The 14,297-nt window shown below is 44.7% G+C and overlaps 2 protein-coding genes across 4 annotated transcripts in view; both read right to left on the bottom strand.

Moving 5' to 3' along the window:
- The window catches only part of LOC149465099 (uncharacterized), a 28,484-nt gene that overhangs the window by 5,938 nt on the left and 8,249 nt on the right, over positions 1 to 14,297 (bottom strand). Inside the window, exon 6 of the mRNA XM_089673770.1 lies at positions 8,888 to 9,792. Within this exon, the coding sequence (XP_089529896.1) occupies positions 8,888 to 9,792 (905 nt within the window). The remainder of the gene's footprint in view (positions 1 to 8,887; positions 9,793 to 14,297) is intronic.
- On the bottom strand, positions 9,959 to 13,474 carry LOC149465100 (gastrula zinc finger protein XlCGF66.1-like). Of its 3 annotated transcripts, none has more exons than XM_089673722.1 (7): positions 13,393 to 13,474; positions 12,093 to 12,187; positions 11,266 to 11,433; positions 11,056 to 11,179; positions 10,745 to 10,943; positions 10,454 to 10,589; positions 9,959 to 10,094 (listed from the first exon to the last, which is right to left on the bottom strand). In XM_089673722.1, the coding sequence occupies exons 2-6, from the start codon at positions 12,174 to 12,176 to the stop codon at positions 10,577 to 10,579; spliced, it is 588 nt and encodes a 195-aa protein (XP_089529848.1). In that variant the 5' UTR covers positions 12,177 to 12,187; positions 13,393 to 13,474; the 3' UTR covers positions 9,959 to 10,094; positions 10,454 to 10,576. The 3 variants fall into 3 exon arrangements, with proteins under 3 accessions (XP_089529848.1, XP_089529849.1, XP_089529847.1); XM_089673723.1 differs by lacking the exon at positions 13,393 to 13,474 and adding an exon at positions 12,680 to 13,375; XM_089673721.1 differs by lacking the exon at positions 13,393 to 13,474 and having other exon boundaries at positions 12,093 to 12,636.

The following is a 14,297-nucleotide window of genomic DNA, read 5'->3' as shown; positions in this document are numbered from 1 at the left end:
TATATGTGTGTATCATCATCTGCTGGAGATAAAAGACGTCACAGTGACTATGGAGGAAGAGGACGGATGTGACAATGGAGGGAGAGGGCGGACGTGACGATGGAGGAAGAGGACGGACATGACGATGGAGGAAGAGGAGGAGCATGACGATGGAGGAAGAGGAGGAACATGACGATGGAGGAAGAAGATGGACATGACGATGGAGGAAGAGGACAGACGTGACGGTGGAGGAAGAAAACGGACATGACTATGGAGGAAGAGGACAGACGTGACGATGGAGGAAGAAGACGGACGTGACGATGGAGGAAGAAGACGAACGTGACGTTGGAGGAAGAAAACGGACATGACTGTGGAGGAAGAGGACGGGTGTGACAATGGAGGAAGAGGACGGACATGACCGGGGGTTACTGGGTGTAAATAGAAAATCAGATCTTATTACCTCCTCTGCTGCCACTTCCAGCAATGTCTCCTCTCTACTTCCTCCCAATTCACCTCTCAACCAGAACTTCCTATTTATACCTGACATCGCTTCCTGTCTTCCACAGAGACTTCCTGTCTGGGAAAAAGTGCGATCACCCCTTGTGGAGCTCAGAAGAACTGCAGCCCCAAGAAACGTCTCGTAGAGTGAAGACGGCCTCCTGTTGAGCGTTGTTTCCTGAGTAGTCCAGCATTTAAGTAGGATCTCCATGAGAATTCCCAGTACCATTTGGCTAGTAAAAGCGAACTGAATGAAATGATACCGGCGTATTGCGGTTCAATATTTTACTAGGTAGCTTATCAGTTACAAGCCATTGTTCAGCTGCAGCTTCCCCAAATAGTAATTTCAATTACACAATGATTTATACACAGATACGGCTCATCAAAGGTCCTTTAGGTGTATGGGTCTGCCTCTAGATCGATCCTCCACCTGTGTGAAGAAAGCGGCCTGTTGCAACCTGGGACTTTTCTGGGAGTGGCGGCACATTGGTGGTGGGTCAGGAGAGGGATGACTGAGACAAATATGCTCTCTATGAAGTGCAGTCCCATCTACTAGATCTTCTACTAGATCTTCTTTCTCCCTTCCCTTTCTGTGCTAAGCCAAGAAGGATGCCAATTGTCACTTATCACTTGCCCAAAACCAGACATCTTATTCTAGAGCTACCCAGCCAGCCAATCAGCCTACACAGCTCTCAAATCCAAGTCAAGCTACCTCACTCAGCTTACAAAACCAGGCCCAAATTATCACAACTGTCAACCCACCCAGCTGTCTAATCAAGACCTAGCTAGTCCATCCAGCTTTCAAGCCCAAAACCAGCTAGACCACTCATTTGTCAAGCCCAGAACCAGCTAGCCCACCCAGCTTTCAACTCAAGGCCTAGATACCCCACTCACCTGTTAGACAGGACCCAACTAACCCATCCAAGGGCCAGCTCATTCTCTAAAGGCACATATACACATTTCCTCCAAAACTATATCAGCATAGAGACAACCCAACAAAGACACATGGAGAAAGGTTTTTGAGTAAGAACATTACACAACCGAAGTCATCTACGTTTCTTAACTGAGGAGTATATAAATCACGGTGCTGAATTCCTGAAGCAAATGAGTGCTTTGGGGCTGGGTGGATGCTGGTTGATCTAAGTACTACACCTCACAGTAGTCTCATTCAAGGTTGTTTCCTTCATTCATTTCCCCCCAAGTCCTCTACAACACAAGGTGGATTTCCTTAGTCATCACTGCTTGGACCAAGAGAAATGTGCCCTTCATCCTGCCATCTTCAATCTCCTATGCTCGAAATGGGGAACTCTTGATGTGGATATCCTACCCCCTGGTTCAACAAGTTAGCCCTGTTTGTAGCTAAGACCAAAGATCCTCTAACACTGTCATTGGATGATCTGGTAATTCCCAGGACTCCATCCAGGTTAACATATGCCTTCACTTCAGTATGGATTCTTCATTGACTGATCCAGAAAATAGAGCAAGAGAAGAAATTGTCGATTCCTATTGCAACATTCTGGCCCAGAAGAACCTTGTACACAGACATAGTTAAACCTCTAGGAGACAAACCCTGACCTCTACCAAACAGAGTAGATCTTCTGTCTCAACGCCGCCTGTTCCATCCTGCTTCTCAGTCTTTGACTTTAATGGCATGGCTGTTGAAACTCAGTCTTGAGGGACAGCGATATCTCTTACACCTTCATTCTGCTCAAAGCCAGAAAAGAGACTTCCAGAAAAATCTACTACTGTACCTGGAAATAATTATTTGCCCAGTGTGAGCACAGGCACTTCATGCCCATAAATGTACCTAGCATTGTGGCTTTCCTACAATCGGGACTTCATCAGAATTTAGCTTCATGGACTCTTAAGGGGCAGGTTTTGGCATTGTTCATTACATCTCAAACATCTCTGGCTTTAAACTCTTTGAACCCATTAAGGAACTCCCCTTGGGTGACCTCTCCTGCAAAGTTGCCTTCTTGGTGACTATCACATCTGTCAGACGTGTCTACCAGTAAGCGACTCTCTTGTAGGGAGCCTTTCCAGAAAGATAAAGTAGTCTTGCACCTAAGACCCTCCTTTCCACCTAAGGTGGTATCAGCCTTCCACCTCAACGAAGACGTTGTCCTTCCTTCATTGTGCCCTGCTTGACAGTTGCTGGCAAGCTTGTAGTCCTTTGCATGGGACAGTTGATATGACTCCACTTTATTCTCTTTTAAATGCATAGAATGTAACTTGGTATACAAAGAATGGAGTTGGGTTTTTATGGTCACAATGCTAAAGTTTTCATTACCTATATAGGAAAATGTATAGTTTAAACCTGAAAAGAAAGTGGCCTGCTGTCATAAGGGGCAGACTCTCCAATGGGTAATTAATAAAGCTACAATATATGTCACGACTAATACTTTTTAGCCGAAATGCGGCAACCTATTGTATTTTCGATTTAATTTTTGGTGGTCGTTTCAATAAAGAGGAAGATTTTAGCACAGTGGCGGTCGTACGGATCTTTTTTCCTATTCAATAAAATATAAAATACACTATAGAAAGAGAGACTACTAAGATCAAGAAATGTTTCCTGTGATTACATGTCGGGAGTCCTGTTCATGAAAGAAATTGTATACCAGCTATAACAGAGGCTAAGTGACTTGTATTGTATCCCTCTTGTACAAAGATTATTATCAGTGTTCACTGGCTAGGAAATGATAGATTGTGTGTGAATGTGTATATGTTTATATATATATATATATATATATATATATATATATATATATATATACAGTTGTGTTCAAAATAATAGCAATCAGACATCACTAACCTGATCAATCACTGCTTTTGGTAGAAATTATATTTCTACATGGCAAATAATTTACTAGCAGATGTAGTAGAGTAATAGAAATCCAACGGACCCAACAATCCTGACATGCATGCTGCTGATTCTGTGTAATTGAATCACTAATTGAAAGGGGCATGTTCAAAATAATAGCAGTGTGGAGTTCTATTAGTGAGGTCATTCATTCTTTGAAAAACAGGTGGCAATTATTGCCCTTATTTAAGGAAGAAAGGCAGCAAATGTTGTACATGCTAGTTACAGTGCATTTCTCTCTGAAATTCTGAGGAAAATGGGTCGTTCCAGACATTGTTCAGAACAGCGTACCTTGATTAAAAAGTTGATTGGAGAGGGGAAAACATATAAAGAAGTGCAGAAAATGATAGGCTGCTCAGCTAAAATGATCGCAAATGCTTTAAACTGGCAACCAAAACCTGAAAGACGTGGAAGAAAGCGAAAAACTACCATTCAAATGGATAGAAGAATAGCCAAAATGGCAAGGACTCAGCCAACAATCAGCTCCAGGAAGATCAAAGAAGGTGTAAAGTTCCCTGTGAGTACTGTTACAATTAGAAGACGCCTATGTGAAGCCAAGCTATCTGCAAGAAGTCCCACTGTTGAAAAAAAGACATGTGTTGAAGAGGTTACAATTTGCCAAAGAGCACATTGACTGGCCTAAAGAGAAATGGCGCAACATTTTGTGGACCGATGAAAGTAAGATTGTTCTTTTTGGGTCTAGTGGCCAGAGACAGTTTGTCAGACGACCCCCAAACACTGAATTCAAGCCACAGTACACTGAAGACAGTGAAGCATGGTGGTGCAAGCATCATGATATGGGGATGTTTCTCATACTACGGTGTTGGACCTATTTATCACATACCAGGGATCATGGATCAGTTTGAATACATCAGAATACTTGAAGAGGTCATGCTGCCTTATGCTGAAGAGGAAATGCCCTTGAAATGGGTGTTCCAACAAGACAACGACCCCAAACACACCAGTAAACGTGCAACATCTTGGTTCCAGACCAACAAGATTGACGTTATGGAGTGGCCAGCCCAATCCCCGGATCTTAATCCAATAGACAACTTGTGGGGTGACATCAAAAATGCCGTTTCTGAGGCAAAACCAAGAAAGAGAGAAGAACTGGAATGTAGTTCAATCATCCTGGGCTGGAATACCTGTTCACAGGTGCCAGAAGTTGGTTGACTCCATGCAACACAGATGTACAGCAGTTCTCAGAAACAGTGCTTATACAACTAAATATTCATTAAGTGATTCAAAGGAAAGCAAAATCTTCAAACATTTTGTCAGTTTATATAGTGAATGTTTGAGTTTGTAAAGAAGAATACAAACACTGCTATTTTTTTGAACAGACTAATATTCACTTTTCTTCAAATTTTTTAGAGGAACAACACAAATTTGATATATTTTTCTTCATGTTTGGATTTGGAATAGAATGTGTAGTGTTCCCAATGCATTTGTGTGTATGGAAATAAAAGCTATTAGAAGGATTTTGAGCTTTATTCGCTTTTTTCAACACGCTGCTATTATTTTGAACACAACTGTATATCACTCTATGTTTTGTGTTGTTTTTCCTGTAACTGTAAGTAGTTTGTATAAACAGCAATCATATTTAGAAATGGCATAATAATACATATTAGGTTTGTTTCATTTGGTTTACTGCAAGAATCTGACAGCTAAAAGAAGAAAAATGAAAGAAAAAAAATATCTTGTGGTTGGAGGTGGTAATGGTGAGGAATTACGGGAGGAATGATAGATGGGTCTATGGACTGCTGGACTTATCATTGGAGTATACTACAGACGTCCTGAGGTCTATGAGAAGAGGGAGAGTCGACTGTTCCAACAAGGACAAGCTGGGAACACCAAACTATTAAGACACAAGATGGAGACTAAAACCTACAGTAATGGCCGTACTTGTGTTAGAAAATGGAGGAGGGGAAAGAGAAAAGAGGAGAAGCAGAAGAAAAGAGGAAAAGGAAAGAGAAGAATGATTTTGTGGTTGGAGGTGGTGATGGTGCGGAGGAGGAATTACGGGTGGAATGATAGATGGGTCTATGGACTGATGGACTTATCATTGGAGTATACTACAGACGTCCTGAGGTCTATGAGAAGGGGGAGAGTCGGCTGTTCCAACAAGGACAAGCTGGGAACACCAAACTACTAAGACACAAGATGAAGACTAAAACCTACAGAATGGGCTGTACTTGTAGAGTTAGAAAATCGAGGAGGAGAAGAGGATAAGGAGAAGAAGAACAGAGGAAAAGGAAATAGAAGAATGATCTTGTGGTGGAGGTGGAGGTGGTGATGGTGCGGAGGAGAAATTACGGGTGGAATGATAGATGGGTCTATGGACTGATGGACTTATCATTGGAGTATTCTACAGACGTCCTGAGGTCTATGAGAAGGGGGAGAGTCGACTGTTCCAACTACATGGTAGAGATACACAGAAATTTCAGTGGCCAAAAAAAACCCCTTTGTCCAATATGAAAATAGGCACCGATACAGCTGCCGAAAATAGCCCCACCTCCCGCCGACATAGAAAAGATGGAGGGGGGATTCTCTACGTTAGATGTGATCTGAAAGTGAGGAAGAAAGATGATCTTGTGGTTGGAGATGGTGATGGTGCCTTACTTGTAGTGTTAGAAAATGGAGGAGATGGAGAAAAGAAAAGAATAGAAAAGAGAAAAATGATCTTGTGGTTGAAGGTGGTGATGGTGCGGAGGAGGAATTACGGGAGGAATGATAGATGGGTCTATGGACTGATGGACTTATCATTGGAGTATACTACAGACGTCCTGAGGTCTATGAGAAGGGGGAGAGTCGGCTGTTCCAACAAGGACAAGCTGGGAACACCAAACTATTAAGACACAAGATGAAGACTAAAACCTACAGGATGGGCCTTACTTGTAGTGTTACAATATGGAGAAGGAGGAGAAAAGAGGAAAAGAGAAATCAAGAATGACCTTGAGGTTGGAGGTGGTGATGGTGCGGAGGAGGAATTACGGGAGGAATGATAGATGGGTCTATGGACTGATGGACTTATCATTGGAGTATACTACAGACGTCCTGAGGTCTATGAGAAGAGGGAGAGTCGGCTGTTCCAACAAGGTGATGGTGCGAAGGAGGAATTACGGGAGGAATGATAGATGGGTCTATGGACTGATGGACTGATCATTGGAGTATACTACAGACGTCCTGAGATCTATGAGAAGGTGGAGAGTCGGCTGTTCCAACAAGGACAAGCTGGGAACACGAAACTACTAAGACACAAGATGGAGACTAAAACCTACAGAATGCGCTGTACTTGTAGAGTTAGAAAATGGAGGAGGAGAAGAGGATAAGGAGAAAAGAGGAGAAACAGAAGAAGAACAGAGGAAAAGGAAAGAGGAGAATGATCTTGTGGTGGAAGTGGTGATGGTGCGGAGGAGAAATCACAGGTGGAATGATAGATGGGTCTATGGACTGATGGACTTATCATTGGAGTATACTACAGATGTCCTGAGGTCTACGAGAAGGGGGAGAGTCGACTGTTCCAACTACATGGTAGAGATACACAGAAATTTCAGCGGCCAAAAAATACCCTTTTGCCCAATATGAAAATAGGCACCGATACAGGTGCCGAAAATAGCCCTGCCCCCCGCCGACATAGAAAAGATGGGGTGATTCTCTATGTTAGATGTGATCTGAAAGTGAGGAAGAAAGATGATCTTGTGGTTGGAGGTGGTGATGGTGTCTTACTTGTAGTGTTAGAAAATGGAGGAGACTGGAGGAGATGGAGAAAAGGGAAAAGAAAATACAATGATCTTGTGGTTGGAGGTGGTGATGGTGCGGAGGAGGAATTACGGGAGGAATGATATATGGGTCTATGGACTGATGGACTTATCATTGGAGTATACTACAGACGTCCTGAGGTCTATGAGAAGGGGGAGAGTCAGCTGTTCCAACAAGGACAAGCTGGGAACACCAAACTACTAAGACACAAGATGAAGACTAAAACCTACAGAATGGGCTGTACTTGTAGAGTTAGAAAATCGAGGAGGAGAAGAGGATAAGGAGAAGAAGAACAGAGGAAAAGGAAAGAGAAGAATGATCTTGTGGTGGAGGTGGAGGTGGTGATGGTGCGGAGGAGAAATTACGGGTGGAATGATGGGTCTATGGACTGATGGACTTATCATTGGAGTATTCTACAGACGTCCTGAGGTCTATGAGAAGGGGGAGAGTCGACTGTTCCAACTACATGGTAGAGATACACCGAAATTTCAGTGGCCAAAAAAAACCCCTTTGTCCAATATGAAAATAGGCACCGATACAGCTGCCGAAAATAGCCCTACCTCCCGCCGACATAGAAAAGATGGAGGGGGGATTCTCTACGTTAGATGTGATCTGAAAGTGAGGAAGAAAGATGATCTTGTGGTTGGAGATGGTGATGGTGCCTTACTTGTAGTGTTAGAAAATGGAGGAGATGGAGAAAAGAAAAGAATAGAAAAGAGAAAAATGATCTTGTGGTTGGAGGTGGTGATGGTGCGGAGGAGGAATTACGGGAGGAATGATAGATGGGTCTATGGACTGATGGACTTATCATTGGAGTATACTACAGACATCCCAAGGTCTATGAGAAGGGGGAGAGTCGGCTGTTCCAACAAGGTAATGGTGCGGAGGAGGAATTACGGGAGGAATGATAGATGGCTCTATGGAATGATGGACTTATCATAGGAGTATACTAGAGACATCCTGAGGTCTATGAGAAGGGGGAGAGTTGGCTGTTCCAACAAGGACAAGCTGGGAAAACCAAACTACTAAGACACAAGATGGAGACTCAAATTAAAACCATATGCACCTTGCTGGGAGTCCTGTTTATTAAGGAAACCATGGAGCAGCTATTACTAAAGGCGGGGCTACAAACGTTTTAGATAAAAGCCCTATAGGAAAGGAGGACTCTACCATGGGACAATAATAAATCTACACTATAAGAGATACTACTAAGATCAAGAACTTTTTTCCTGAAATTACTTAATGCTGAGAGTCCTGTTCATTACGGAAATCATGGATCAGCTATAACTATAGGAGGGGCCACAAAAGTTATAGATAAAAGCCCTATAGGAAAGGAGGACTCTACCATGGGACAATAATACATCTAAATCATGGACCAGCTATAACAGAAGGAGAAGAAAAGATTTCATCACACAAATCTAAAGGCAGACTTTTATCAACCAGCTTACAACCAACCAATTTACAAAGAACATCATGAGTTAGAATATACGTTTTTAATTTTTTGTTTCATACTAGAAAAATGTGTTCATACAGATGCTTTCTTGGGGTAAATATGAAATGTTACATCAGAAAATGTTGTATTTTCCACTTTCATCCAGCAGGTGACACTCTGCAAGTAAATGAAGCTGCCTGTACAGGCTGATAAATACCGTCTGACAAGTTCTGATTATGGTGGATAGCAGTTCCCAGATTTTCCAGGGAAAGGCATATCTGATGTAAAGTAAGATTGGATTTTGTTGAAAGCATTTTTCGTACTAAGAACAGAAATGCATCTTCTTACTCCCGTGAGACTTCTGATGCGTTTTAAGATTGGACTTGAGTGAAAAACATTTCCCGCACTCAGGGCAGGAATACGGCTTCTCCCCTGTGTGAGATCTGAGATGTCTGACCAGCTCTGATTTATGGGAAAAACATTTCCCGCACTCCGAACAGGAAAGAAGCTTCTCACCTGTGTGAGACTTCTGATGTGTTTTAAGTTGGGAATTCTGTGAAAAACATTTCCCGCACTCAGGGCAGGAATACGCCTTCTCCCCTGTGTGACATATTTGATGTTTACGAAGGTCTGCTTTGTGAAAAAAACATTTACCACACTCAGGGCAGGAATATGCCTTCTCCCCTGTATGACATATTTGATGTTTATTGAGGTCTGATTTTTGTAGAAAACATTTTCCGCACTCGGGACATGAATATGGCTTCTCACCTGTGTGAAACCTCTGATGTATATTAAGATAAAACCTCTGTGAAAAAAATTTCCCGCATTCAGGGCAGGGATACGGCTTCTCCCCTGTGTGAGATCTATGATGTCTGACTAGTTGTGATTTATGGGGAAAACATTTCCCGCACTCTGAACAGGAATGAAGTTTCTCACCCGTGTGTGATCTCTGATGTGTGTAAAGGTGGGAACTCTGGGAAAAACATTTTCCACACTCAGGGCAGGAATATGGCTTCTCCCCCGTGTGAATTGTTTGATGTTTCACAAGGTCTGATTTTTGTGTAAAACATTTTCCACACACAGAACAGGAATACGGTTTCTCACCTGTGTGAGACCTCTGATGTGATTTAAGATAGGACTTCTGTGAAAAACATTTCCTGCACTCAGGACAACAATATGGCTTTTCACCCGTGTGAGACCTTTGATGTATGACTAGTTCTGATTTATATAAAAAATATTTCCCGCACTCAGAACAGGAATGATTCTCTGTACCCGTGTGAGATCTCTGATGTACAGAAAGAATTTTAGAACTAAAACTTTCCCCAAATTCAGGACAGATAAATGAATTGAGTGAGTTTTCCTGCTGAATCCCAGCCCCATCCCCCACAGTACGAGGTTGCTCAGAGTCAGAGGGATTCCATGGTCTCTCCACACTGGCAAGTCCACCATCCATAGTGGAGCTTATTGTCTTTTCTCCGGCACAATCTCCTGGGATGTCCTCATCTTCCATTTTACAACCTGGAGATAAAGTGAGACGATCCTTTGAGGGTTCCTCCATGGCGGGTCCTGGAAAAATAGAAAAACATCATCAATAGACAGGAGAGGGTTAGTTCACTTCCATCAAGATTCCATCAGGATCAGGGAGATCAGTCAAAGGGCCTTTGCTCCTCCTCCCAGATCACTTCTACATTTACACCCCTTTGGGTTAGTTCACTTCCATCAAGATTCAGGGAGATAGGAGGGAGCAGATGTTCTCTGTGGATGTCCCAACCAGCTGGGACTCCTCCCCTCTTCAAAGAGCCTTTGGTCCTCCCAGATCACTTCTACATTTACATCGCCTTGTCAGAGGAGCAGGAACCAATGAAGGGGGAAGGGGGGGGGGGCGGTAACAGAGCAGAGACAGGCGAAGAACATATTCTGGTCACCTGTGCTGATCTCTGTAGGAGTGTCCTCCTCTATGAATGTCCTCCTCATTCCAGCTTCCTCTGTATATTGCTGATCATCCCTCACATACGTCTCTTCTACTTCACCCTCAACTTTCATGTCCATCAGATCTTCACCCTAAACCAACAGAATGGCAGAAAATTACATCTGTAACATAGAAGGATTTATGATGTGAGATCACATAGAACATCTCATCTTGTAGAGTCCACACATCGTCTCCACATGTCAGAGTGTTATCTCACTTTATATTCCCCACCCTCAACTCCACCGACCTGATGATGGTGAGGGATGGTGGGATCTTCCTGTGTGAATCCCGGGAATACAGAGGACGGGGACATCTCTCTGGTGGGTTCCCATGACTGGATCCATCTACATGATGATGGTGAGGGATGGTGTGACCTTCCTGTGTGGAATTCCGGGAATACAGAGGATGGGGACATCTCTCTGGTGGGTTCCCATGACTGGATCCATCTGTAGGAAACACACACACTGAATCCATTGTTTCTATGTGTTTATCAGATGATGGGGGATCTAGGTGGAGCCTCTGTACTGCTCTCTCCTTCCCAATAAAGTCTCCTCTTACCCGGTGATGTGAGGGGCAGCTGATTGTCCATCATGATGTCCTTGTAGAGGTCCTTGTGTCCTTCTAAATACTCCCACTCCTCCATGGAGAAATAGATAGTGACACCCTGACACCTTATAGGAACCTGACATACACAATGATACAGTCACCATCCAGACATATCCCTTGTCTGTTACTGGAGAATGTCCCAGAATTCCCGGCACCGCTCACCTCTCCTGTCAGCAGATGGACCATCATGGTGGTCAGTTCCAGGATCTTCTGCTCTTTGTTCCTCTCAGGTATCGGAGAACGAGGGGGAGGCACCATGGTGGGGCTCTGGGTCCTGCTCCATCCTCCTGAGATTGGCTCCCCACTAGACTTCTTCACTACAACATAATCCTACAGATCAGGAGAAAGAGAAACAGATATCAATCATCTGACATCATCTACAAGAAGAACATGGTCTATTGGCCAGACTAGACCAGAGTGATGTCATGTGACCTCCCAGAATCCTCCTCACCTCCCCGGTCAGGTCTGTGTGATGTCATGTGACCTCCCAGAATCCTCCTCACCTCTCCGGTCAAGTCTGTGTTTTATTAATAGAGATAGGAGTGATGTCATGTGACCTCCCAGAATCCTCCTCACCTCTCCGGTCAGGTCTGTGTTTTATTAAGAGATAAGAGTGATGTCATGTGACCTCCCAGAATCCTCCTCACCTCTCCGATCAGGTCTGTGTGATGTCATGTGACCTCCCAGAATCTTCCTCACCTCTCCGGTCAGGTCTGTGTTTTATTAATAGAGATGAGTGATGTCATGTGACCTCCCAGAATCCTCCTCACCTCTCCAGTCAGGTCTGTGTGTTATTAATAGAGATGAGAGTGATGTCATGTGACCTCCCAGAATCCTCCTCACCTCTCCGGTTACGTCTGTGTTTTATTAATAGAGATGAGAGTGATGTCATATGACCTCCCAGAATCCTCCTCACCTCTCCGGTCAGGTCTGTGTTTTATTATTAGAGATGAGAGTGATGTCATGTGACCTCCCAGAATCCTCCTCACCTCTCCGGTCAGCAGGTAGATGATCTCCAGGGTGAGGTTTAGTATCCTCTCAGTCATGTGACTCCGGTCCTCCTCCATCCTCATTGGTGTGGTCTCTGTAGACGGATAGCGGAGAATTATGTGGACTGTATTGTGTTGTACAATATTGAGATGGGGAAGGGCTACTCGCAGTGGGGACTGACACACGTAGATTGTATGACTTAGTACTTGGTGTGTCTCTCCCATCAGACCTGTTATATTTTCTCCTACCTCCCCGATCAGAAATGACACACTCAGCTTTGTCTCTGAAGTATTTTAGTTGTAGATCTGAAGACAAGAAACAGGATCTTTATTTCATTGTCTGTTGGTTACCTTTAAAGGGCGCTAGAGGAGCCATTGTCTGCTGAGGGGGACCACACCATAAAACACATGGGGGTCCCCTTCATGGTGTATGTAGTGTGAGGAGACCGGCACAGCTCTCAGGGACGTATCCCAGTAGTATACTTAGATGTAGGTGTTCTATGGCCGGGACATCTTCATTCTCATTTACAGTTAGCTTTGCTTATCGCCAGCCCCCCACCCACACCCACACCTCACCCCCAACGCACCAATCTACTATTATTGACCTCCATTCAGTAAATAAAAAGTCTGGGAGCTTCATGGTGTGGAACTCATCCGGCTGAAAGAGAGGTTTCCTTTACACTGAAGTTTACTGAGGAGCTGGGCTATCAACCTTCTTCAGTACAACCCAAGTCCGGAGCTCCTCCCACGTGACAAGAGACTGCTAAGGTGAGAAGGTGACATCTCCACAATGAGGAGAATGTTCCGGCCCCGGAAGTGGGGGAATGTTCTGCCCCTGAAGGGGTTAATCTGGGTTCCCACACTATATATGTGTGTATCATCATCTGCTAGAGATAAAAGACGTCACAGTGACTATGGAGGAAGAAGACGGACATGACTATGGAGGAAGAGGACGGACGCGACGATGGAGGAAGAGGACGGACGCGACGATGGAGGAAGAGGACGGACGCGACGATGGAGGAAGAGGACGGACGCGACGATGGAGGAAGAGGACGGACGCGACGATGGAGGAAGAGGACGGACGTGACGATGGAGGAAGAGGACGGACGCGCCGATGGAGGAAGAGGGCGGACGCGACGATGGAGGAAGAGGACGGACGCGACGATGGAGGAAGTGGACGGACGCGACGATGGAGGAAGTGGACGGACGCGACGATGGAGGAAGAGGGCGGACGCGACGATGGAGGAAGAGGACGGACGCGGGGGTTACTGGGTGTAAATAGAAAATCAGATCTCATTACCTTTTCTGCTGCCCCTTCCAGCAATGTCTCCTCTCTACTTCCTCCCGACTCACATCTCACCCGGAACTTCCCATTTATACCCGACATCACTTCCTGTCTTCCATACAGACTTCCTGTCTGGGTAGAAGTGAGATCCCCACCTTGTGGAGCTCAGAGGAACTGCAGCCCCGAGAACCGTCTGGTAGTGTGACCCCGGCCTTGTGCTGGGTGTGTATGGACTGTATGTCCTCATAGAGGGGTCACCTCCACTCCCACCAAGGGGGACAGAAATATATGACTGCCTAGTCCAGCCTTTCTCAGCCAGGGGTCCTCCAAAGGGTTCTAGGGGTTCCTTCAAAGGGTTCTAGGGTTCCTTCAAAGGGTTCTAGGGGTTCCTCCAAGGGGTTCTAGGGGTTCCTCCAGCAATTAACCATTTTCGTCTCTCAGCAACAACTGACATCAATGATCTCTAAAGGGGGCAGTACTGTATATCCATATATATATGTATATAGATGAATACAGGTCACCTTTGGAAACACTCAGTTTTCTAGTGGCTGAGAAGGATCCCCAAGGGTCTCCCGAGTAAGATTACCACCCTGCTAGTAAAAGCTAACTACATGAGATAATACTGACCTATTGTGGCCCAATATTTTGCTGGGTAGCTCATAAGTTACAAGCTATCATTCAGCTGCAGCTTCCCCAAATACTTGTCAATTGAATGATGATTTGTGCCCAGAGATGGCTTCTTAAGGGCCCTTTATGCGTATGGGTCTGGCTCTAGCCTGGTTTTCCACTTGAATGAAGAGAGCGGCCTCAGCAGTGCCTGCACAACTGTTGCAACCTGGGACTTTCCTGGGAGAAGTTGCACATTGGTCATGGGTCAGGAGAAGGGTGGCTAAGACAAAAATGCCCCCTACGAAGTGAAG

Source organism: Staurois parvus, unplaced genomic scaffold, assembly GCF_062004578.1.
Source record: "Staurois parvus isolate SC_StPar_1 unplaced genomic scaffold, SC_StPar_1.0 ptg000144l, whole genome shotgun sequence".
Lineage (NCBI taxonomy): Eukaryota > Metazoa > Chordata > Amphibia > Anura > Ranidae > Staurois > Staurois parvus.
The sequence above is the reverse complement of the archived record's forward strand: the minus strand, read 5'-3'. Positions and strand labels throughout refer to the sequence as shown.

What these genes read in the sequence shown, in the direction of transcription:
- LOC149465100 (XM_089673721.1), bottom strand. Translation starts at nt 12,317, where the DNA reads ATGGGAGAGACACACCAAGTACTAAGTCATACAATCTACGTGTGTCAG. An exon ending in TCCATCTGCTGACAGGAGAG is followed by an intron (nt 11,180 to 11,265) that starts GTGAGCGGTGCC and finishes TGTGTATGTCAG; the next exon opens with GTTCCTATAAGGTGTCAGGG. An exon ending in GCTGCCCCTCACATCACCGG is followed by an intron (nt 10,944 to 11,055) that starts GTAAGAGGAGAC and finishes TGTTTCCTACAG; the next exon opens with ATGGATCCAGTCATGGGAAC.